Here is a 23,622-nt window from a genome sequence, read left to right as displayed (position 1 = left end):
TTGAGTGCTGAAGAATTGATGCTTTTGAACTGTGGTGTTGGAGAAGACTCTTGAGAGTCCCTTGGGCTTCAGGGAGATCCAACGAGTTTATCTTAGAGGAGATCAGTCCTGGGTGTTCATTGGAGGGACTGATGCTAAAGCTGAAACTCCAATACTTTGGCTACCTCATGCGAAGAGTTGACTCACTGGAAAAAGACTCTGATATTGGGAGGGTCGGGGAGCAGGAGGAGAAGGGTATGACAAAGAATGAGATGGCTGGATGGCATCACCGACTCGATGGACATAAGTTTGGGTGAACTCTGGGAGTTGGTGATGGACAGGGAGGCCTGGCTTGCTGCGATTCATGGAGTCGCAAAGAGTCAGATACGACTGAGCGACTGAACTGAACTGAGCTGAATCCTTTCTCTTGCCCATCCCTCCTACTTCAGCCTCATCTCAGGCTCTTGGCATTCCTGACCTGAATTATTACTATGGCCTTTTGCTCCTGGGACTTAACAGGGACCCTTCATTCTGACTTCAGCCACTATCCAGTTCTTCCCATAAGCCCTCTAGTCTCATAACCACTATGGACTACTCTGTTTCTCTACCCCTGCCCCAAATATATTTTATTTTCTTTAACCTAACTCTGACTCTATACGTGATGCCTGTTCTCTCTTTCTTTGACTAGAACACATTTTTCTCGTTTTCTCTGGCTCCGCCTGTAACCCCCGTTTCATCATTTTATTACACTGCATTTTCATTTTCTGTTTACTTTTATTGTCTCTAGTCAGAGTAGGGAGGGGGCTTCCCTGGTGGCTCAACTGGTAAAGCATCTGCCTGCAATGCAGGAGACCCGGGTTTGATTCCTGGGTCAGGAAGATTCCTCTGGAGAAGGAAATGGCAACCCACTCCAGTATTTTTGCCTGGAGAATTCCATGGATAGAGGAGGCTGATGGGTTACAGTCCATGGGGTTGCAATGAGTCAGACATGAGTAGAGTCAGGGACCTTGTCTAATTTCTGGAAATGGCAACCCACTCCAGTGTTCTTGCCTGGAGAATCCCAGGGACGGAGGAGCCTGGTGGGCTGCCATCTGTGGGGTCGCACAGAGTTGGACACGACTGAAGTGACTTAGCAGCAGCAGCATCTGACCTGGTACCTGGCAAATAACAGGTACTTATTTATTAAATGCTTGTTGGATGACAGCTGGATAGTTTCATGGTTGGTTTGATGGGTGAAGGCTTCTGTTCTGGGGCCTGAATTAAATGACAGTTCTGATGTGAGTTAATTAAAATAGTCACAAGCCCCTTCATTTTGTAAGACAGGGATGTCATGTGACTCATATGAGTCCTGTTGTATGTTTTTGGCTTTATATTCTTTGATGTAGAAGGGATTCTTGCTCTTAATAACAAAAATAAGTTCTAAGTATCTCTGTAATTTAAGGCAAGTTATAAAATACAGGCTTCTGGATTTACTAAGGAATAGTTGTGTGCGGGGCTTCCCAGTTGACTCAGTGATAAAGGATCTGCCTGCAATGCAGGAGACTCAGATTTGATCCCTGGGTTGGGAAGATCCCCTGGAGTAGCAGAAGGCAACCCGCTCCAGTATTCTTGCCGGAAAAATTCCATGGACAGAGGAGCCTGGTGGGCTACAGTCCATGGGGTTGGAAAGAGTTGGACACAAGCGAGCACACACATGTACACAAAGAACAATTATATGGAACTATTCTGTTCTTTTGCTTTACTTTTCACTGTCAATCACTTCAGCCATTTTACTGAATCATTAAAGACAAAATATGAAAGAAAAGGGAGAGCCTTTCTTTCTTCAAACCATTCAGAGGGCAAGGAGTGGAGGGATGGATATCCTAGGACAGTTGCTCCTAATAATAGTGGGCCAAGCCATCCTGGGAGATCCAAATATTACAGTGGGTTCATGAATCCATACATGCACTGCTGTCATCTGAATAGTTAATGTTTGTCTGACATAGTTACAGCAATTTTTTAGAGGTTTCTATATACTGTTTTGGTTAATTGAAATATATATTCATTTAAAAGCATTATTGAATTCATGGAATTATTTCCTACATCAGTGGATGGAGAACAGTTACTGTCCCATGGAATTCCACTACATAGCTATTTATCTAAGTGTGTGTGTGTGTGTGTGTGTCTATATAGTCTTTAAAAAGGGTCCTTTCTTAATATTGACTGTAGCAGGTTAGAAGAGCCAAAGCGTGAGATCTAGAGGCAGAGCTGCTGCTGCTGCTGCTGAGTCACTTCAGTCGTGTCCGACTCTGTGTGACCCCTTAGACGGAAGCCCAACAGGCTCCCCTGTCCCTGGGATTCTCCAGGCAAGAACACTGGAGTGGGTTGCCATTTCCTTCTCCAATGTGTGAAAGTGAAAAGTGAAAGGGAAGTCGCTCAGTCGTGTTCGACCCTTAGCGATCCCACGGACTGCAGCCTACCAGGCTCCTCCATCCATGGGATTTTCTAGGCAATAGTACTGGAGTGGCTTGCCATTGCCTTCTCCGAGAGGCAGAGCTACCTGTGTTTAAATCCTAGCTCATACTAAAGCACTCAGGGTGGCTAGCCCATGTTATTGTTGTGGTTGTTGTAGTAGCTAAGTTGTGTCCGACCTTTTGCGACCACATGGACTTAAGCCCTCCAGGCTTCTCTGTCTGTAGGATTTCCCAGGCAGAAATACTGGAGTGAGTTGCAATGTCCTTCTCCAGGGGATCTTCCTGACCTAGGGATCGAACCCATGTCTTCTGCATTGCAGGCAGATTCTTTACCACTGTGCCACCTGGGAAACCCTAGCTTATGTTAAGCACTCAGAAAATGTTAGTTAGCTCTTATTACTTTGTTGTCACTATTACCTTGCTGTATGACAGAATTCTTGTACAGGAGAAAAGATTTTTAAAGATTAAAAAGAAAGTACTGCTGTCAATACTGTAAGCAAGTAGTCTGGGTGACAGTGTCAGACAGATGCCCAGGGCTGCACTGCTTTCTGAGTGACTAGAGCAGTTTATTAAAGTTTTCTGAGATCAGTATCTTCATTTATAAAATGAAAATAGTATCTTGCAGGAATATTATGAGGGTTAGAAATAATATCTGTGAAGAGTTTAAAATGGTTCTTGGCAAGTATAATATATGCAATAAATAGCAGATACTATTATTATAAATAATTAAATGAAACAAGTGGTTATCAGACATGGCTTTGTTAGCAAATTATTTTATTATTTAAATGAGATGATATACATATATATCACAATTAACTGAGTTCCTGGCACAAAATAACTGCAGTCAATAAATTTAGCTATCATTATCATCTTCTGATATTGTTATTATTCTGTAGCAGTGGTTCTCAGCCAGGGATGATTTTGTTCCACAGGAGGTATTTGGTAGTGTCTGCAAACAGAATCCCAGGGATGGGGGAGCCTGGTGGGCTTCCGTCTATGGGGTCACACAGAGTCGGACACTACTGAAGTGACTTAGCAGCAGCAGCAGCAGCAAACAGTTTGATTGTCACAATGGGGGATGCTACGGCATATGTTGTATAGAGGCCAGTGATGCTGCTGAACAGCCTACACTGCACAGGTCAGGCCCCACAGGAAAGAACAGCCCAGTCCAGAGTGTCAGTAGGGCTCAGTTTGAGAAACTCTGATCTGTAGTCATGATTTCTGGTAACAGAGTCCACTCTTATCCTTAACATTTATTTGGGATTCTGGCTTTAGTGGAGCAGAACTCTTTTTAACTAGGTTATAAGTAGGATCCTTGAGACCAGGGACTTTCAAGGCTCTGCATGGCAGACTTTTGTTAATGACGTTGATAGATAAATAATCAGGAAAGAGCAACTGGAGTTTTCTGTTTATGTGGCCTTTGTGCATATGCTACTGTGTTTAAATATAAATGAGCAAAACGTGCCTGTTTCCATAGTACAGCCCCTCTTTAGGCTTCTGTTAGGGCCGAAGTGAGGCCTTCATAGAATTTATTTTTCCCAGAATATATTTATATTGTTCAGTGGTGTATTGTACTCACCACTTACTCTTTTCATTGTTTGGGATAATTCTTAACTAGATATTTGAGATTCCGGTTGTGTGATCTGAGTCTTGAGGGCAGGAACCAGTACATAAAATGAATGCTCAATAGACACTTGTTTAATCTCATAGCTGATTAAGTTCAGTTCAGCTGATTAAGTGGATACGTCAGCTTAGGTTAGGCTTTATTGTCATATCAGGGCTTTTTGGATTTCAGTATCGAGCAGAAGACAATGAAAGAGAAAAGACAGTAATTTTAAGCTCTTTTTGCTGAAGTCCCTGAACCTGAAGCCTTCTTGTCCTTTTGTTGTGAAAGGAAATTAGAGAGGATTAGAAATGTGTTAAGGACACATCACCTCCATACTGAGACTTTCTTCCCCAATGTAACTTCTATACGTTAGGGTCTGTTGGACCCAATTTAAGTTTTGGCATTTATTTTTTTGAGCTATTCCAGTTATTTGTAAGGATTGATATTTTATGACTTCATTCTTTCTTAGAGTTCTTTTAAAGAACAAAGAGAAAACAAAATTCATTCCTTTACAATTACCCTTTCGACCCTTTTAAAATCTGAGATGCATTGTGGAATCCTAGTGATTTATTTTACATTTCCAGTGTCTTGAAACAGTTTGCTATTTGATCATCCTAGGAATTATTTCATCATTACTCATCAGTTATTCCAATTGTGGTAAAAAGACCAGTAAGAAAACAGAAAAATGATGAAATAATATAGTATTGCATCATCTTTCAAGAAAAGGTATATAAATAGTCTGAAAAAACATCTTTATAGTTTTTTTTAAGCTTTCAATGAATACAGTTGCTAATTCAGATTTAAAATATTTTCCACCCATTCTGGTAAAAAGGAGAAAATTGCCCATATGGTAAATAATTATTTAGATAAATCAGACGATGCATGCAGAGACACAGCACTCTAGAAATTTATATGATTCTTAAATGGATGCATGCTGAAGGTATACAAAGGTGATAGTTGATGTTGAAATGAAAAAAAGTCACATGTAATAAAATAATTTTTTATGTGATTGATCATTTCAGTTCATCTTTATAAACCTAAGAATGAAAATGTTTTGCACAGTTGGGGTACAAAAAGATGGCTGAACTTTGCAACAAAATTATGAACTGTCAAAAGTTTTTAAAAGTATTGTGTTTTGATGGTGCAGATGCAAGAAAAAGAACCAGAAATAATGATAAGCTAGAGTCTGTTGGAGATAAATCTTCAATTTGAAATCAGTATTATAGGATGGATATATGCCAGGTTTGTTCATGGTAGCTGATAAGCAGCTGCTGCTGCTAAGTCACTTCAGTCGTGTCTGACTCTGTGCGACCCCATAGACGGCAGCCCACCAGCAGCTAGTGGCATTCAAAATACATTTCATACTTCAGATGTTTATATCTTTGAAACCTGGAAACTATGTTTATAATCTTATTTATATTGCTTTAAAGTTATTTTACATTATCCTGTCATTCTTATTTCTGTAAATTTTTTGTAAAAAGACTATAAAAAGGGTCCACTGAATCCAGGTGAAAATGGTGACTATTTTGCTGGTATACTGAGGGTTAATTAGGTTTATAAAAAAATTGAAAAGGAAATAATGTTTCCATGGACAGGGAGGCCTGGTGTGCTGTGATTCATGGGGTCCCGGAGAGTTGGACACGACTGAGCGACTGATCTGATCTGATCTGATCTGATTGTGAATGTTACTTAAGTGTGTTACTTAATGTTACTTAAGTATGTCACTGAATACTATCTTCCATACTGCCTGAAAGTATCTCAAGCATGCCCCAGTCTCAGGCATCAGTCTTACAAGTTTCTGTTGAAAGAATAAATTACTGGACTTGCAGTTACTGTGACAGACTGAACACACACATCAGATCTTGTTCCTTCCCCCTAAACTCTGCTAAACTGTAATGAAAGTACTTTTAAAAAGACATAAATCCATAAACAGGAGAGGAGACAACAGCAACAAAGTTTTCAAAGCTGGAGAGCAGATGGTTGAGATGACTAACTTAGCAGAGTCCAGAGGCAAATGTGAAGGTGGTAGTGGGGTGAGCACCAAGTACCTCTGGGACCAAGGCCTGAGGGACAGAAAGCAAAACAAGGAGGTTGTATGAGAGCTGGTGAAACCCAGCTAGAGCCCTAGATTCTCCGAGGTGCTTCTCCCTCATTCCAGAAGTTAAGTTTCATTCTTTAGAGAGAGTGGAGCACGGCTGTCGGGACTGGGAGAGTTCATAGTTGTAGGCACTCTACTAAAAGCTTAGGGTGTGCTCGATAGCTCTGTTACCTACTCAGCTTCCCTGAGCACTGGGAACCAGGCCTTCCAGAGAGGGTACTGGAAGATTCTTCCTTGGGAACTCTGATCAAATCAAGAAGAAAGACCTAAAGTTACTGATTTGGGCACTCACCCTCCCCACCCTGCACGCACCACCACCCCCACTCCCACCCCCCGCCGAAAAAAATCCATGCAGATCACCTGTTGTTGGTAATCCCCAATCATGTACTCAAAAGCTGTTATCAGTAATTTCTAGTACTCAGAGCTTTTGGTCCAGCTCTTTAGAAGGTCCTATGTCTCAGTCATGAGCCAAGGATCGGTATGTTTCGAGGGAAGTCTTCAATACAGATGATAGAGACCAAGTGGAGTACAGAGGGAAAAGAAACTCTAAAACAAAAATAAGCCCCCAAATATAACAAAACCCACAAAAATCCTCAGAAATAAAAGAGGGTATTGCATCCTGGAAACAAAAATAGGATGTTGAAATAAAAAGGATCATTTAATTGACATAAAATAACTCTTGAAATTAAAAACATAATGGCAGAAATCATTTTACCTAGAGTCTTAGGTACTTTTTTGGTGTTTACATCCGTAACTATAAATAATAGACTTATGCTATTGCTTCTTGTCACCTTAGACATTATACTTGCTGCAGTAGATTAACACAGTTATCTTCTCAATCTTCTCTTCTCCCTTCTCTTAATATAGTTATAGCATTTAAAGGGGCTTCCCTGATAGCTCAGTTGGTAAAGAATCCACCTGCAATGCAGGAGACCCCAGTTTGATTCCTGGGTCGGGAAGATCTGCAGGAGAAGGGATAGGCTACCCATGCCAATATTCTTGGGCTTCCCAGCATTTAAAATTATAATATTTACCTTTGGCTTTTAAAAGTTATACTTAAATCTCTTTCTTACATTGTCAAGTATGTAAATGAAATCGGTTTCACTTGTGAGTTCTCTCTCCCTACCTATTCTTACGTATAGATGCTTTATCATCTAGAATTGAAAAGGAAGATAAGCTAGTTTTGTAAATAACCCTACTTAAGTAAAGTATAAAGTTTGATCTTTTTAGGGCTGAGATTCATAATAAAGGTATTCTTACCTGTCATGCATCGTAAGCAGAGTAGGACATCTGTGTTTCACTTCCCACTTTTGAATTTTCAAGGCTGTAAAAGTATATAACTGCTTTTTAGAGAATGGGTGTGGACTTTTCCCTTGTAACTGGTGAAGTAGCAGAACGTTGACTGCGCTGTTTTTCAGACAGTTTGACTGTGATCCAAAATAAATACTTTATTATATGTCTATGTGTTATCTCTGTAGCTATCTATATGAAGTGAAATCTCTTTAATCCTTGCACTGAGTTGGCTTTTTTGATAGTCTGAACTAATATGTTTCCTTTTTTTCTTGATATAGTCAGTTGACAAGTACTTCAAGCTTCCTCATGCTTCCAGTAAGCCACCTCGAATTTCAGGAAGCCTGGTGGACACCTCCTATAAAACATTAAGATTTGCGTTTAGAGCATCACTGAAAACAGCCATCTATAGGATAACTACCACATTTGGTGAACATCTGAAGTAAGTTTACCTCTTCTATTCACTTTTAAGAGTTCCCCTGAAAAACAGGCATAAGAATTAAGGCTCATAAATTGAAAGTGGTTTTTTTGGGACCTTCTTGATTCCTACTGGGAAGTAACAGGTTAGATTTAGATTTAATATTTGCATTTTAAAAATTGGCCTGTTGTATAAGTTTTGGGACCTTCTTTCAGATGGATAAAAAAAAGAGGATAGAAAGTTATAAAAGCAGCAAATGTAATTATATATTATTTTCTTAAATTCCTAAAATAACCTTAAGGGAGAAAAAAGGCAAAATGAATACTCTCCAGAAAAGCATATTAAAAATAATTCTGTTATTATATCTTGGTTAGCAAACCAAGACTTGGGGTGAACAGAATATTCCATAAATGAGTCCTTGGTGCTTTGTGAATCATGCTGGAAAAACAGCAACAGATCATAACACCTTCAGCAACGGAACCAGAAAGAAAACCACAAATGCCAAGCCTGTGTATATTTAGTTTCATTGATGTTTACTGCTTTCTTTTCATGAAATAATCTAGCTAGGCAGTGTAAGGGATACTAGTTTACTAACTAAATTACGTATATCATAATTATAAATAAACTTTAAAAGATATGAGATTGTTCTGTTTTTTTTCTGTATGCAATTAATGGTTTAGAACTTCCTCAAACTAGTTGCTTTTAGAAACAGTAGTGTATTTCCTTTTACTTCTGTAAGGCAAATACATAAAACATACTATATACATACATAAGGTAGCCACAGCAGCAAGTTTATGGAACACTTTGGTTCTGTGTGGGAATACAGAAAAGCTGTAGGTAACCCTCTGTCCTTAAGAAGTTTATTCATTTGTTTAAAAACAAACCAGAAAAAAAATGTTCATTGAGTGCTTTCTAGATCTGCAGTCTCTAATATGATAGCCACGTGTTGCTATTTAAATTAAGTTAAATAAAATTGAAAATCCAGTCTGTCAGTTACAATGGCCACCTTTCAAGTCCTCAATAACTACACATGGCTACTGATTACTCTACTGGACAGCTTAGGTATAAAACATTTCCATCATTGCAGAAAGTTCTTTTGGACAGTGCTATTCTTCAGACACGACTGAGCGACTGATCTGATCTGATCTGATCTGATTCTAGACAATACACTTAGCACTTTTCATTTATTCTTCTCAAAGAGCCTGTGAGATGTAGAGATTATCATAATTGTATAATATAGAAACTGAGTCTCAAGGAGTTTAAGAACATGCCTGATAGCACCGTCAAGTCAGTGTTAGAACATAAACCTGAAATTAGGTCTTTCTTGTTCTTAAGATTCCACCTTCTTACCCTATACAACACTAGACTCCCTCCAAGATGTAAATTGTAAGGTTTAAGGTATAAATGTAAGGTACAAGATGGAAGGTACTCTTAGAAAATTCTCAGTGAATTCAGATAATGAAGTACATATGATGATTGATGTATATTGATGATACAACCGAAACAGGAAGAAAAGGGGAAAATAGATTTCTTCCATAAGAAAAGAAGATAGATGATTATTAAAAAAACTGTAAGAATGAAACTCTGCCTTAGTTTCTTTTCTCTGAGTAGAGCCATATATTATATATGTACTGAAATAGATGAGGCCAGTAAAGACTGTTTTGTGCAAATATTGGACAGAATGGTAATAGTAGAAGCATTAGATTTGGAATTAAAGTGTTTGGTGATATGTCTGATGACACTACTGTCTGTTGTAGTTGTGGACAAGTTATCTATTGGTTTAAGTAACTTCCAGGTAGTAACTTATACAGGTAGTAAGTTGCAGAACCAGAAATTAGACTCTAAATTTTTCAGACCCTAGAATTCTATATACAAACCTCTGAAAACCATTCTGATACTGTTTTTCCTGCCATGAAAAGGGTATATTATTCGTCCCACTTCGTTTCATTTGCTGTTAATAGAGATAAAATGGGATCATACATATGTAAAGCCCACATACATTATATATTATTGTGACAACAACTATTATTATTGTATGAAAGTGAAAGTTGCTCATTCACGTTCGACTCTTTGCAACCCCATGGACTGTACAGTCCATGTAATTCTCCAGGCCAGAATACTGCAGTGGGTAGTCTTTCCCTTCTCTAGGGGATCTTCCCAACCCAGGGATCGAACCCAGGTCTCCCACATTACAGGAGGATTCTTTACCAGCTGAGCCCCAAGGGAAGCCCAAGAATACTGGCATGGGTAGCCTATCCCTTCTCCAGTGGATCTTCCTGACCCAGAAATCAAACCAGGGTCTTCTGCATTGCAGGCAAATTCTTTACCAACTGAACTAACAGGGAAGCCCCTCTTAATACCTGGTTTATTCATTCCCCAGAGCTTCACCTCTGAGAACCAGGTACAAATGAAGTAAACACTTGAGGTGTGAAAACTAACATAGACCAGTTACACATTGGAGACCTTCATTTGCTATCTGTTTACTCTTAATTTAGACAAGTTTGATTTACTGACTTTCCAACCAAAAACATTAAAATTTGAGAGGAAGACTACGATTAGAGTTGAGCAACAACAGTAAGTACAGTGCCTACTGGCAGAGGGGAATCTTGAGAATAAAAATCAAAAGGAAATCATAAGAGAAGACTTGGCGTTTGAAAAAATTCAGAGCCATTTAGTTAGAGATGACAGCCTCCCTGGCACCAAGGGAAAGTCTGAATAGTAAAGTACACTTGAGGTGGTTCAGTTAGTAGCAGCTGCATGGTTTAGGAAAGCAGAGATGTAAAGTGTGTAAGGTATTTTAGGATATTTTGTAGCAAAATTATTATACTAAACCTTTTGACACTTTTAAAAGTGGCAACCTTCAGTTACCTGGAATTTTATTATTCAGTGTGTGAAAATCGCTCAGTCGTGTCTGACTCTTTGTGACCCCATGGACTATACAGTCCATGGAATTCTCTGGTCAGAATACTGGAGTGGGTTGCCATTCTCTTCTCCATTATTACTCAGTCAGGATACAGTATTATCAACAACTAGAAAACTGGAATCTTTCGTTGTATTCAATTTCTGCCTAAAAGTTTAAAAGAAAGCTTTATACTAGTTTCAGTATATATTTGCCTCACTTTTGTCAAGGTAATGTATTTTTGTAGGGGTGAGGGTGGGAAGAGAACTCAGTTTCCCCATCCAAGACAGAACTTACGTTCAAAGGGAAAAGTAAATCTAAACCACCAAGCTGTTACCTTTGAAAACGATTCGTGGAGTCTATTGTATTTTATCCAAACATCTTAGTTTAAAGGATTTTATATTAAGGCAATTTATATACTCCACAACTCAAAGATAATGTTGGAATCTGGTTTAAATAAAATAATAAAATCCAGAAAAATCTACTGCACAGCCTGAAACTCTGCACAGCAGGTTCCACAGCAGAGCAGGTTACAGTTGATGCCTTCAGTTGTCAGCCTTAATTTTCTTTGGGCTTTTAAAAGGTAGAAGCATGCTGTTGCTCAATGCACATCCTCCTCTCATTAGATTAAGGAGGATTTTCATCCAGCTTTTTTCAGAAGTACTAAATAAGTGAAGATTTCTATTCATTTTTAATTGTTTTGAAAAATATTGACTCTGTGCTCTGTGGTTCACTTAATATGCTTAATGTAAAATAAAGCTTATGCTTTGAATTTATGTCTCATTTAGTGCTGTGCAAGCATCTGCAGAACATCAGAAGAGACTTCAGCAGTTCTTGGAGTTCAAAGAATAGTTAAGTAATATAAACTGTGTTCATTACACTGCTGATACAACTACAGATGGGACAGTAAATGTTCAGCATTCTTGGATCAGAAGAAAATGGACTAATTAGATGCTTCCTTTGTCGTGGTGGTTTCTTTGAAAACTATACTTTAATGGGAGAAATCATGGAAAGAAATTCGCAACAGAAAAACTGAAAACTGCCTTTTCTGTACCGATTGCTTTTTGTGTGTGTGGCATAATAAAATCTTTTTTTTTTTTTTCATAATAAAATCTTTATTCAATTTTACAGACGCCTCTATGGCAGTAGAAATGTTTGCAGCTTATGCAGCTTAATAATAAGAACTAGAAAATATTTAGAATTTACTTTTGAGAGGAGTAGAGGCAGTTCAGAAGGTAAAACAGGTCAACTTGATCTAGTCTTCCTTCTTAATCGTTCTGAGAGTTTAGCTCTCTGTAAACTCAAAATGCGTAAACTTTTTTGTAGTAGTTTCTGTTTATTAAAGGATAAAAAGGGCAACAGTGGAGAAAAAGTCACAGAAAATGCTGTCTAAAGGACATATTTTGTTAATCTGTTAGGTTGTGTTTTTGTTTTTGGAGACAAATTAAATTTGCATGATTGTCAAAAAGAAGTCTCAATTTACAGATGCTAACTCTATGTAAAGGAATGTGGAAAAATTCAACTCTTAAGTTACAAGATGAAACGTTCACATTTGGTTTTCAAAAGATAATTGACCGACATCTATGAATTTATTTTGTATCATGCTAGTACACAATGTGTATGGGTATTTTCTCAGCTAGTTTTTGCTTTCTTTTTCTGGAACAAAACATTGAGTAATGATTGCCAGGTTTTTCAAGTGAGAGAAAAAGTTTTGCAAGAAAACCAGGAAACTTTCCTCCCCCCCGACTCTCCCCATCTTGCATTAGATCAAATTATTTTATAAAGCTTATTGTCCTCACAGGGGAGCAACCTTCCCTTTGTTAACTGGCTGGTTAAAATATATTAGGAACATCTTTACACCCAGAAACAACTTAGTCATCAGGTGGCAAGTGAAACCAAAATGTCAGAGGGATTAGTGTACTTAGGAGTATGTTGTATGTCCTGAAAGTGAGTTAGGTAATTTTATAATTTATTAGATCAACTTTGGAGATGAAAGATTGGAAATCCTACTGGTAGACATTCACTGGACTAGCTTTGGACTGAAATACTTCCTTATAATCCTTTTCCCGTTTTCCCTCTAGTGTCCCCTAATTTTTTCTTTAAAGTCAGCACAGAACTGTATATGAATCTTTAATGTGGTGTATATGTCTACCATTTGTCTGATTACTTGATGTATTATATCTTGACTTATTTGTTGCCCCTTCAGCCAGCACATGCCAAATTATAAATGAATCCTGCTGGCCTTTATGAGACAGCTTCCCAGTTGTCAAGTGTTTGGAGTATGTAGGCTATTGCCTTTTTTTTTTTTTTGGCATCTGAAGTGGATCTGATCTGTTTTTTGAATGTAAAAGTTGAATTTTGAATGTAGAAGTTACTTACAGATGACCAGAAACCGTTGAGTTCCATGTTTTAGTCATTGAGCTTTTTATATTCCATTCTCCGTGCTGCCCCTGTTTGAGGCATTTTGGGAGAAAAGAACTTTTACCCTTATGCTTGCATAAAGAATTTAAACTCTGACTTACTCGGATAAAATGTCTGGCTTTGTTTTAAGTTTTTTTTTTTTTTTTCCTGTCATTTCCCATGTGCTTTGGGCAAACTATATTTGAGGAGCAATGTGAAAATTTCTGAGGTGTTCATCCCTATTTTTTCTGAAGATAACATGCCTTGTACTCAATACAGTTCACACAGTGTTGCCTGGTGGAAATCTGGAACTGCCTCCCCAAATCTGGATTGTATTTAGTAGATAAGGAAATCAGTTCCTTTTCCTCATTGTGTTGATAATCTACATCCCGTCTGCTGGAGTAGGGTATGGCTTGATCACCTGTTAGGAAAGAGAGCTCCTTTGCCTGTCTGCAGGAAGGAGGATCTTAGGAATGCCAGCAGGACGTGAGAAGCGTTTCCTTTGATGAAGTCACATCCTGCCTGTGAGCCCACTGATGATGTTGACCTTGGCCTGAAAATTAGAGGGTGTTTAAAAGTGTTTTCTGACTGTCAGTACAGAACGTGATTGTATCAGCTCTTGTAATGTTTTCTTGACCCTTATGGAAGGTATCAATCCATGTAACTTCTTTCCTAGAGAACTGGGAAAGTGTCCTAGAATTAAAAAAAAAACAAAAAAAAACTTGTATAGTTGAGTGGACATGGACAAGCAACAGTTCGTTATTTTGCTGGGTTTATTCCTTGGTCGTTGTTCTCTGTCTTCCTGTAAATATGATAATCTGTTATATCCTTTTGTATATCACTGATACTGAATTGGGTAGAAAAATAAATGGCCAGTCTTTAGAAATGGGACTATTAGTTGAAATATGCATATCTGTGAGATCAGTTATTTAATTTCTGGTGTGTATGTGTTTCCTTAGCCATTTTAATCAGTCTCAGAGCCGATACTTATAAAACCTGAAACATGCCTTGGGAAATCAGCTTTTGCCTCTGACTGGACTCATCTGGTGGGTGATCTGTAATGGTAACTCTGAGGAGCCTACATTCTAAAAGCCTCTTTCTTCGAGGATGCAGGTGCTGAAAGCCATTTCTTAATAGAGGTTTCTTTTCTTGCCAGAATAGCGTTTCTGAATGGATCATATTCCCCCAGGCTAGAAGTGATGTCTGTCAACTTTACTTAAATTAGCCTGAATTTCTCCTCAGGGTAGTTGAGGTACTATAACTAAGGCCCTCAGCTTTCCCTGTTTGCTATCCCAATTCATAGTTATCTTTCTTTAGCCCCAAATAGCTTAAAGAGGACTTTAGTTCATCAGTTAATAATCTAGCTATTCTTAAAAAGCTGCTGACCACCATTCTAAAATGAGCAAAATCATTGTTTTGAGGGGGAAGTGGGGCACACAGCACATTACCACCTTAAGAGTTCTCAGTCATGGCCCTAAGCAGCTTTGGCAGTTGCTGTAGTGATAGGTGCTTTAATGTGGAGCTAGATAATCATCCAAAAATACTCACCTAATGCCTCTTTCAGCCCAGCTACTGGAAACAAATTGACCTGTCAACAAGACAGTCCTGACCTCTAGGAGTTTATAATCAAATGCAGTGGCATTGGAAACTTGGGATCACAAGCATTGACTCACAGGGAGTGCTCATTAGAGGTACAGAGTCTGCGCTCCACTTTAGTACAGATTCTGCTTCAGGAGGTCTGGACTGGTTTCTAAGAGGTGTAGTTTGTAGCCGATTCCAAGCAGTGATCTCAGAATCACACTGTGAAAAGGGTTTATCGTAGCTCAGGAGTTGTCAGATTTAGCATGCATCAGAACCACGTGGAAAGCTTGTTAAAACACAGATAACTGGGCCCCCTTTCCAGAGCTTCAGATTTTAGTAAGTCTGAAGTGTTCAGTCAATAAGCTGTGTCTGACTCTGCGACCCCATGGACTACAGCACACCAGGCTTCCTTGTCCTTCACTGTCTTCCAGAGTTTGCCCAAATTCATGTCCATTGACTCAGTTATGTTATCTAACCATCTCATCCTTTGCTCCCCTCTTCTCCTTTGGCCCTCAATCTTTTGCAGCATCAGTGTCTTTTCCAGGGAGTCTGCTCTTTGAATCAGGTGGCCAAAGTATTGGAGCTTCAGCATTAGTCCTTCCAATGAATATTCAGGGTTGATTTCCTTTAGGATTAATTGGTTTGATCTCATTGCTGTCCGAAGGACTCTCAGGAGTCTTCTCCAGCACCACAATTCCAGGGCGTCAATTGTTCGGCACTCAGCCTTCTTTATGGAACTCACATCTATACATGACTTACTGGAAAAGCCATAGCTTTGACTATATGGACCTTTGTTGGCAAAGTGATGTCCCTGCTTTTTAATATGCTGTCTAGGTTTGCTATAGCTTTTCTTCCAAGGAGCGAAACATCTTTAAAGTCTGAGGTGGAGCCCAAGAATTTTTAAAGTGTCCAGACACTACGCTAGTCAGGAGACCACATTTTGAAAACCACTGCCCTAGTGGGTTTTCTCATATTTGGTATTCTTTCAGAAGCATATGAACAATGATTGCTATAACGTGGAGTTCTTACATCTGATTGATTTGTTGGAAAGCGTGAAGAATATGCTTAGGTCCCATAGGTAATGCAGGAATGCTGAGAAATATTCTGGTGTTCTGATGCTTATTTTGAGTTTGCAGCAGGGATTTGCCCAGAGTTGCTCTCTTGCACCTAGCCTTCACTTGAATTTCTTTCTTGGCAAACTTAGCATTTTTTACAATGAGCTTAGCCTTCCCTTTTATTCCCAGATAGATTTCAGTGTGTTTTCTCAGTGCTTTGTCATTCTTTTTTGGACCTTATCACACTGAATTGTAACTTAACTGATTACAAATCTGCTTCCCCTTGTGGATTATGAGCACTCTTTCCTTCCAGGATTCCAGATACACCTTCTCAATGTATCACCCTGTCTTCTTACTTTTAATTATTTTTATTTTCCATGCTTTATTCTGTGTAGTTCCTTCTGACCTATCTTACAGGTCATTTTCTTCAACTGTGTCTAATCAGTAAATTTACCTATTACATAAACAATAGTTTCACAATAAGTGAAAATTAGCAGTCATTTTTGGGATTGCTTTTTAATTTCATCTTTAGCAGACCTTATCTACAGTTCTGAATTCCAGAGGATTTTTTTATTGTTAAGTTTGGTGACAAAACATATTTGGCAGCTAAATCTGACCTTAACTGATACGAGGCTATTTGTAGACTTCATTTACTCCTTGTAATATGACTATGTTTACATTCACTATAGTGTGATGATGTAGGTGCACTCCCAGACCCTATGGGAGTGTTATGTAATATGAATCTTTATTACCTTTCTAAAACCCTTTATTCAAAACTTCGGGCCTTAGGAGTTTAAGACAAAGTGTTGTAGACCTGTTTTTGTAAGATGCTATTAATTTTCCCATCTGCTCATTCAGTATTTACTAACTGCCTGCTGTATACCAGGCCTTGTGATAGGCACTGATAGTGCAGAAAGAAATCACTACTTTGTGTGGAAGAAGTAAGTGGAGGTAACCCTTATTTTTTCTGCTTTTTCTGCTGCTTTGCAGAATTGATGTGTCCTGCTATATGCTATCTCATTGTTGATTGTCTATTCTGTTCCTAGCCTGCTCAGAATGCAGCATCTCTCTAGGTGTTCTGGTGCTGCCCCTTTGTTTCTTGCATTACTTTTCAGGAGCTGTATGGCTCTACCTTGTCTTTAATCGCTCATGTTCTTCCAGTGCAAACATCTCTCTTACCAGATACTGTTGAGTGGGCCTTGCAAGTGATCCTGATGGTAAAGTAGTTCTGGAAGACCTGTGGATGTCTGTGGCAGAGAAACATTGGGAGATGACCTCTGAAAAAGATGTTGGCTTTCTTTTCGGCTGTACCACATGGCTTGTGAGACTCTAGTTCCCTGACCAGGGATCAAACCAGCACCCCCTGCATGGGTAGCACAGAGTCTTAACCATTGGATCACCAGGGAAGTCCTGAGATATTAACTCAATTGACTTACCTTTTTTATCTCTCAGCTGATAAAGTGATCTACTGTCTTGAAAAAATATTAAACACTAGTTCCTCTCCTGCTGTATTATGATTCTTTGTTGCAAGGACACAGTCCCCAACTTAGCTGAAGCATCAGGCAGGGAGAGTGAAAGTCGGTCGTGTCCAACTCTGCAGCCCCATGGACTATACAGTCCTTGGAATTCTCCAGGCCAGAATACTGGAGTGGGTGGCCTTTTCCTTCTCCAGGGGATCTTCCCAACCCAGGGATCGAACCCCGGTCTCCCGCATTGCAGGTGGATTCTTTACCAGCTGGGCTATAAGGGAAGCCCATAAGGCAGGGAGTTGACCTAAAGACACAGGAATGTCTTGGTGAGCACAAGTATAGATTTGCTTCTGGGCCCCATGCAGAACCTGGAAAGCTCTCAGATCTCTAAATGGTTCTTTTTACTTCTTTGTGCATCAAAGCTTTATTCTTTCTCTGTCTAGTGGCTTTCTACTATTCTTCCCATCTGCCCTGTAACTCCTGAGTTTACTTATAACAGAAACTGACGAGCTCTTTCTGAATGCCAACCAAATTCCTGTTTGAAAGAAATTAGCCTTGATCACCAGCATGGCTTCTGAGAACTTAGCTTTGTTGATCAGGATAAGTGGCAGGTAGGGTCAGTTTCCCAACACAGGGGACAGAATTTGGGGTTAAGGACATGCAAAAAGGGGCTGGTAACTCCCCTTGCTTTGGATTGGAACCCCAAAGGGCTCCAAACCTAGAAGGAAGGGTGAGGAGGAAGTAGATTGCATGAACTGTAGTTGAGTTAGAATCCTCATTAAGCTGAACTGCAGTAATCTCCGTTTGCCAGTGCTTCTAGCTCCTGGGAGAAGCCATCATAAATCCTCTCTGGAGAAAAACAGCATGCTAGGTCTCAATTATTTCTACAAATGAGTTTTCAAATATAATGTCTGCAGACAATTAAAAATAACCAGGCACAGGAAGAGACAACATGAATGAGAATAACAAAAGCAATAGACAGTAGGATAGACCCATGAGGACTCAAGATCTTAGAATGATCAGATAAAGATTTTAAAAGAATTATGATTACCGTGTTCAATAAGATTTAAAAAAAACCTTTAATTCTTTAGAGAACTAGAAACTACCATATATATGGAGTAGAAACTACACATACACATACAGATAATTTGAAAAAGCAGACAGTTTAGAACAGAAAAATAGAATAATTAAATTAAGTCAAAGGATAGGTTTACCTGCAGATAGATATAGCTGGAAAAAACTGACTTAGAAGATCAGTCAGAAGAAATTATTCAGAATAAAGCTTGGAAAGTAAGAGTACATACTGAGGTGGGTGTATGTGTATGTACTCACTCATGTCTGACTCTTTGTGACCCCGTGGACTGTAGCCCACCAGGGTCCTCTGCCCAAGGAATTTTCCAGGCAAGGATATTGGAGTTGTTGCCATTTCCTATTCCATGGGATCTTCCCAACCCAGTGATCAAACCCAAGTCTCCTGCATTGGCAGGCAGATTCTTTACCAGTGAGCCACTTGGGAATCCTGGACACTGAGGTGCATCATAGTAAAAGTGCTAAAAATCAAAGTGTTCAAAGTAGCCAGAAGTGAAAAAAAATGACCACATTCAAACAAGCAACAACTCGACAGCTAACATTTCAACAAAAACAACTGAAGAGAATGGGATGGAAATTTCAAAGTGCTGAAAGTTAGAACTCCATATCCAGCATTAATCTACAAAAATAATGGGGAAATTCAAAACATTTACATAAAAAAACTGAGAAATTTCGTCAATAGGACACACTGAAAGGAACTTAATTTATAAAGGTAGTTTCTGGGTTTCTTGTTCATTTTTTTTTTTTTTTCAGGCAGAAGAAAGGGTAGAGAAACAGGAAGAAATTAAGAAACAAAAAAGATAAATATGAATATTGACTTATTAAATAATACTGTCTTGATGGAGTTTTAAATATACAGAGAATTAAAGTACACAGCATAATGGTATATAAGTCAGATTTTGGGATTTAAAATATCTTAAGGTCTTCCCTGGTGGCTCAGATGGGTAAACCGTCTGCCTGCAGTGCGGGAGACCTGGGTTCGATCCCTGGGTTGGGAAGATCCCCTGGAGAAGGAGATGGCAACCCACTCCAGGACTCTTGCCTGGAAAATTCCATGGACTGAGGAACCTGGTAGGCTACAGTCCATGGGGTCGCAAAGAGTCAGACTACTTACTTTACTTCCCTGGTGGCTCAGATGGTAGAGAATCCACGTGCAGTGTGGGAGACCTGGGTTCGATCCCTTCATTGGAAAGATCCTCTGGAGGAGGGCATGGCAACCCAGTCTAGTATTCTTGCCTGGAGAATCCCCATAGACAAGAGGAGCCTAGCCAGATACAGTCCATGGGGTCACGAAGAGTAGGACACGACCAAGCGACTAAGCGCAAGGTCTTTACATTGGGAATAGAGTAAAAGTGGACTTTAATATATTAAAGGAGTGCAGAGTAATTTAAGGATAACCTGTAAAAGAATAGTTAGAGTTTCAAACTAAGACAGAAAAAATGAAATAACAAAAGATGAACAAAAGTAAGTAGGAGGGAAAAATACATCTGAAGTAGTAGGACAAAGAAAATGTACATAGTAAGTTGTAGATTTAAACCCAAGATGTCAGTAATTACATTACATATAAATGGACTAATGCACTACTCATAAAACAAGGATCATCAAACAAAACCAAAATTGTTAGCTGTCAACAAAAGCCACATTTAAAGAAAGAAAGATATATTGAAAATAAAAGAACAGGAAGAGATAAACAGGCAGATGTTAAAAGAAAGCTGGTATACTTGCGTTAATTTTTGACATTGTATAAGGCAAAAAGCCTTACTAGAGATAAAGACGGAGAAGGCAATGGCAACCCACTCCAGTACTCTTACCTGGAAAACCCCATGGACAGAGGAGCCTGGTGGGCTGCAGTCCGTGGGGTCGCTAAGAGTCGGACATGACTGAGCGACTTCACTTTCACTTTTCACTTTCGTGCATTGGAGAAGGAAATGGCAACCCACTCCAGTGTTCTTGCCTGGAGAATCCCAGGGACGGGGGAGCCTGGTGGGCTGCTCTCTATGGGGTCGCACAGAGTCGGACACGACTGCAGCGACTTAGCAGCAGCAGCAGCAGAGATAAAGAGGGTCACTTCAAAATAAAAGATTCAATTCATGGAAAGATAACAATGCTAAATGTTAATGTGCCTATTAACATACCCTCAAAGTATATTAAAACAATATGGGAAAAGATTAACAGCACTTCAACAGTGAGGTTGGCTTATAAGGGAAGGTAGGTGTTCAGCACCATTGGTTATTGTGTCTGTGTGTGTGCTCAGTTATGTTCAACTCTGCAACCCCATGGACTGTGTAGCCAGTCAGGCTCCTCTGAAAATATCATGAGATTTTCCAGGTAAGAAAAGTGGAGTTGGTTACCATTTCCTATTAGGGAAATACAAACTGAAACCACTACACACCTATCAGATTAAAAAGACTGACAGTGACAGACTTGATGAGAATGTGGAACAAATAAAACTCATACTTGCTGGCAAGAGTGAACAAATGCGCACTGTCTACTAAAGCTGAACATGCGAACCTTAGACTCAGTTCCCTTAATTGGCATGTGCCCAAGAAAAGTAAGTCCATGTGTTCACTGAAAGTCATGTTTACAAGGATGCTTACAGCAGGATTTTTTCACAGTAGCCACAAAGTGGAGACAGTTCAACTATCAGTAGTAGAATGAATAAATTATGCTACACTTTTACAATGTAGTTTTACATAGCAAGCAAAAGAATGGATTACTGCTTTGTATTACAGCATGAATGAGGCTCATAGACACAGATATTGAACCATGAACTCCCAGATGTTAAGCAGGTTTTAGAAAAGGCAGAGGCAACAGAGATCAAATTGCCAACATCCGCTGGATCATGGAGAAAGCAAGAGAGTTCCAGAAAAACATCTATTTCTGCTTCATTGACTATGCCAAAGCCTTTGACTGTGTGGATCACAATAAACTGTGGAAAATTCTGAAAGAGATGGGAATACCAGACCACCTGACCTGCCTCTTGAGAAACCTGTATGCAGATCAGGAAGCAACAGTCAGAACTGTACATGGAACGACAGACTGGTTCCAGAAAACGAGTACGTCAAGGCTGTATATTGTCACCTTGCTTATTTAACTTATATGCAGAGTACATCATGAGGAACGCTGGGCTGGAAGAAGCACAAGCTGGAATCAAGATTGCTGGGAGAAATATCAATAACCTCAGATATGCAGATGACACTACCCTTATGGCAGAAAGTGAAGAGGAACTTAAAAGCCTCTTGATGAAAGTGAAAGAGGAGAGTGAAAAGGTTGGCTTGAAGCTCAACATTCAGAAAACAAAGATCGTGGCATCTGGTCCCATCACTTCATGGGAAATAGATGGAAAAACAGTGGAAACAGTGTCAGACTTTATTTTTGGGGGCTCCAAAATCACTGCAGATGCTGATTGCAGCCATGAAATGAAAAGACGCTTACTCCTTGGAAGGAAAGTTATGACCAACCTTGATAGTATATTAAAAAGCAGAGGTCCGTCTAGTCAAGGCTATGGCTTTTCCAGTGGTCATGTATGGATGTGAGAGTTGGACTGTGAAGAAAGCTGATCGCCGAAGAATTGATGCTCTTGAACTGTGGTGTTGGAGAAGACTCTTGAGGGTCCCTTGGACTGCAAGGAGATCCAACCAGTCCATTCTAAAGGAGATCAATCCTGGGTGTTCATTGGAAGGACTGATGCTAAAGCTGAAACTGCAATACTTTGGCCACCTCATGCGACTAGTTGACTCACTGGAAAAGACTCTGATGCTAGGAAAGGTTGGGGGCGGGAGGAGAAGGGGACGACCGAGAATGAGATGGCTGGATGGCATCACCGACCCTGTGGACATGAGTTTGAGTGAACTCCGGGAGTTGGTGATGGACAGGGAGGCCTGGCGCGCTGTGATTCATGGGGTCACAGAGAGTCGGACACGACTGAGCAACTGAACTGAACTGAAGCAAAAGAGGCCAGACACAAAGGAATATATATTGTATGATTACATTTTTTTGCTCTTCAAATCCAAGTAAAAACTTTACCTTATCCCCCTCAGTCAGAATCGTAATGGAGAGAGGGGCAGCATATTGACTTAGAGGAACATAAGGAAATGTTATGAGGTCCTGGAAGTGTTCTCTATCTTGATTTGGATTATATGGATGTGTACACAAAAAATTAATTGAAAAATTTTTTTATTGAAGTGGATATGGAAGATTTATGTGCTTCATGTATAGTTTAATAAAAAATACACAAAACAAAAATGGACAGAACGACTTACAAGGAGAAATAAATCCACAGTTATAACAAGATCCTTTACATACCTCTCTCAGTAACTGAGAGAATGAACTTCCCAGGTGGCGCTAGTGGTAAAGAATCCTCCTGCCATTGCAGAAGACACATGAGATGCAGGTCCTGAGTGGGGAAGATCCCCTTGAGTAGGAAATGGCAACCTGCTCCAGTATTATTGCCTGGAAAATCCCATAGACAAAGGAACCTGGCAGGCTACAGGCCATGGAATCGCAGAGTCGGATACAACTGAGCACACACACTTAAGTAGATTTTAGCAGTCAGTAAGGATGTGGAATATTTGAATGACACAGTCAGCAAACTTGACTTAATGGGCACATATAAAATACTGCAACTGCCAATTAAAGAACAGGCATGCTCTTCAAGCTCACGTTGAATATTTACAAATATGGCTACTTGTTGACCTGTGAAGCAAGTTTCAACAAATTTCAAAGGATTAAAATGATTTAGATTATATTTGTAAGGCAATTAAGGTAAATATCCATTGAAATGACAGTTATTGGGTTGGTCAAAAAGTTTGTTCAGGTTTTTCATACTGTCTTACAGAAAAACCTGAATGAACTTTTGGGCTAACGCAATAGAATAGTCCATGAAAGTGAAAGTGTTAATTGCTCAGTCTTGTCTGACTCTTTGTGACTCCATGGATTGTACTCTTCTGTCCATAGAATTCTCTAGGCAAGAATACTGGAATGGGTAGCCATTCCAGGATTGAACCTGGGTCTTCATTTCCAAAATAAAAAAGAATACTCCATATGTTTGGAAATTAAGAAATAACACTTCAAAATCACACAGGTGGGAATTAGAAAAATGATTCTTAAAAAAAGAATACATGCTGAAACTTATATAGCTAATGCAATGCTTGGAAGGAAATTTGAACCCGTAAAAGCACATATTAGGAAAGAAGAAAGGTTGAACAGTGGGCTGAGTAGCATCTCAAAAAGCTGGAAAATGAATTTAATCACTTTTCTCTTTACCACTTCTATACCTTTTCAAC

At 39.3% G+C, this 23,622-nt stretch overlaps 1 protein-coding gene across 2 annotated transcripts in view; it reads left to right on the top strand.

Moving 5' to 3' along the window:
- NDC1 (NDC1 transmembrane nucleoporin) overlaps positions 1-14,047 on the top strand; it is a 57,664-nt gene extending 43,617 nt beyond the window's left edge. For both annotated transcript variants that reach the window (XM_088835310.1, XM_055403032.2), the window contains exons 17-18: positions 7,708-7,868; positions 11,532-14,047. In XM_088835310.1, coding sequence (XP_088691436.1) covers positions 7,708-7,868; positions 11,532-11,595 — 225 coding nt within the window. In that variant the 3' untranslated portion in view covers positions 11,596-14,047. The remainder of the gene's footprint in view (positions 1-7,707; positions 7,869-11,531) is intronic.
- Positions 14,048-23,622: the final 9,575 nt, after the last annotated feature.

Source organism: Moschus berezovskii, chromosome 4, assembly GCF_049115385.1.
Source record: "Moschus berezovskii isolate FMDL1 chromosome 4, NW_MosBer_1.0, whole genome shotgun sequence".
Classification (NCBI taxonomy): domain Eukaryota; kingdom Metazoa; phylum Chordata; class Mammalia; order Artiodactyla; family Moschidae; genus Moschus; species Moschus berezovskii.
This window is presented reverse-complemented; position numbering and strand designations above follow the sequence as displayed.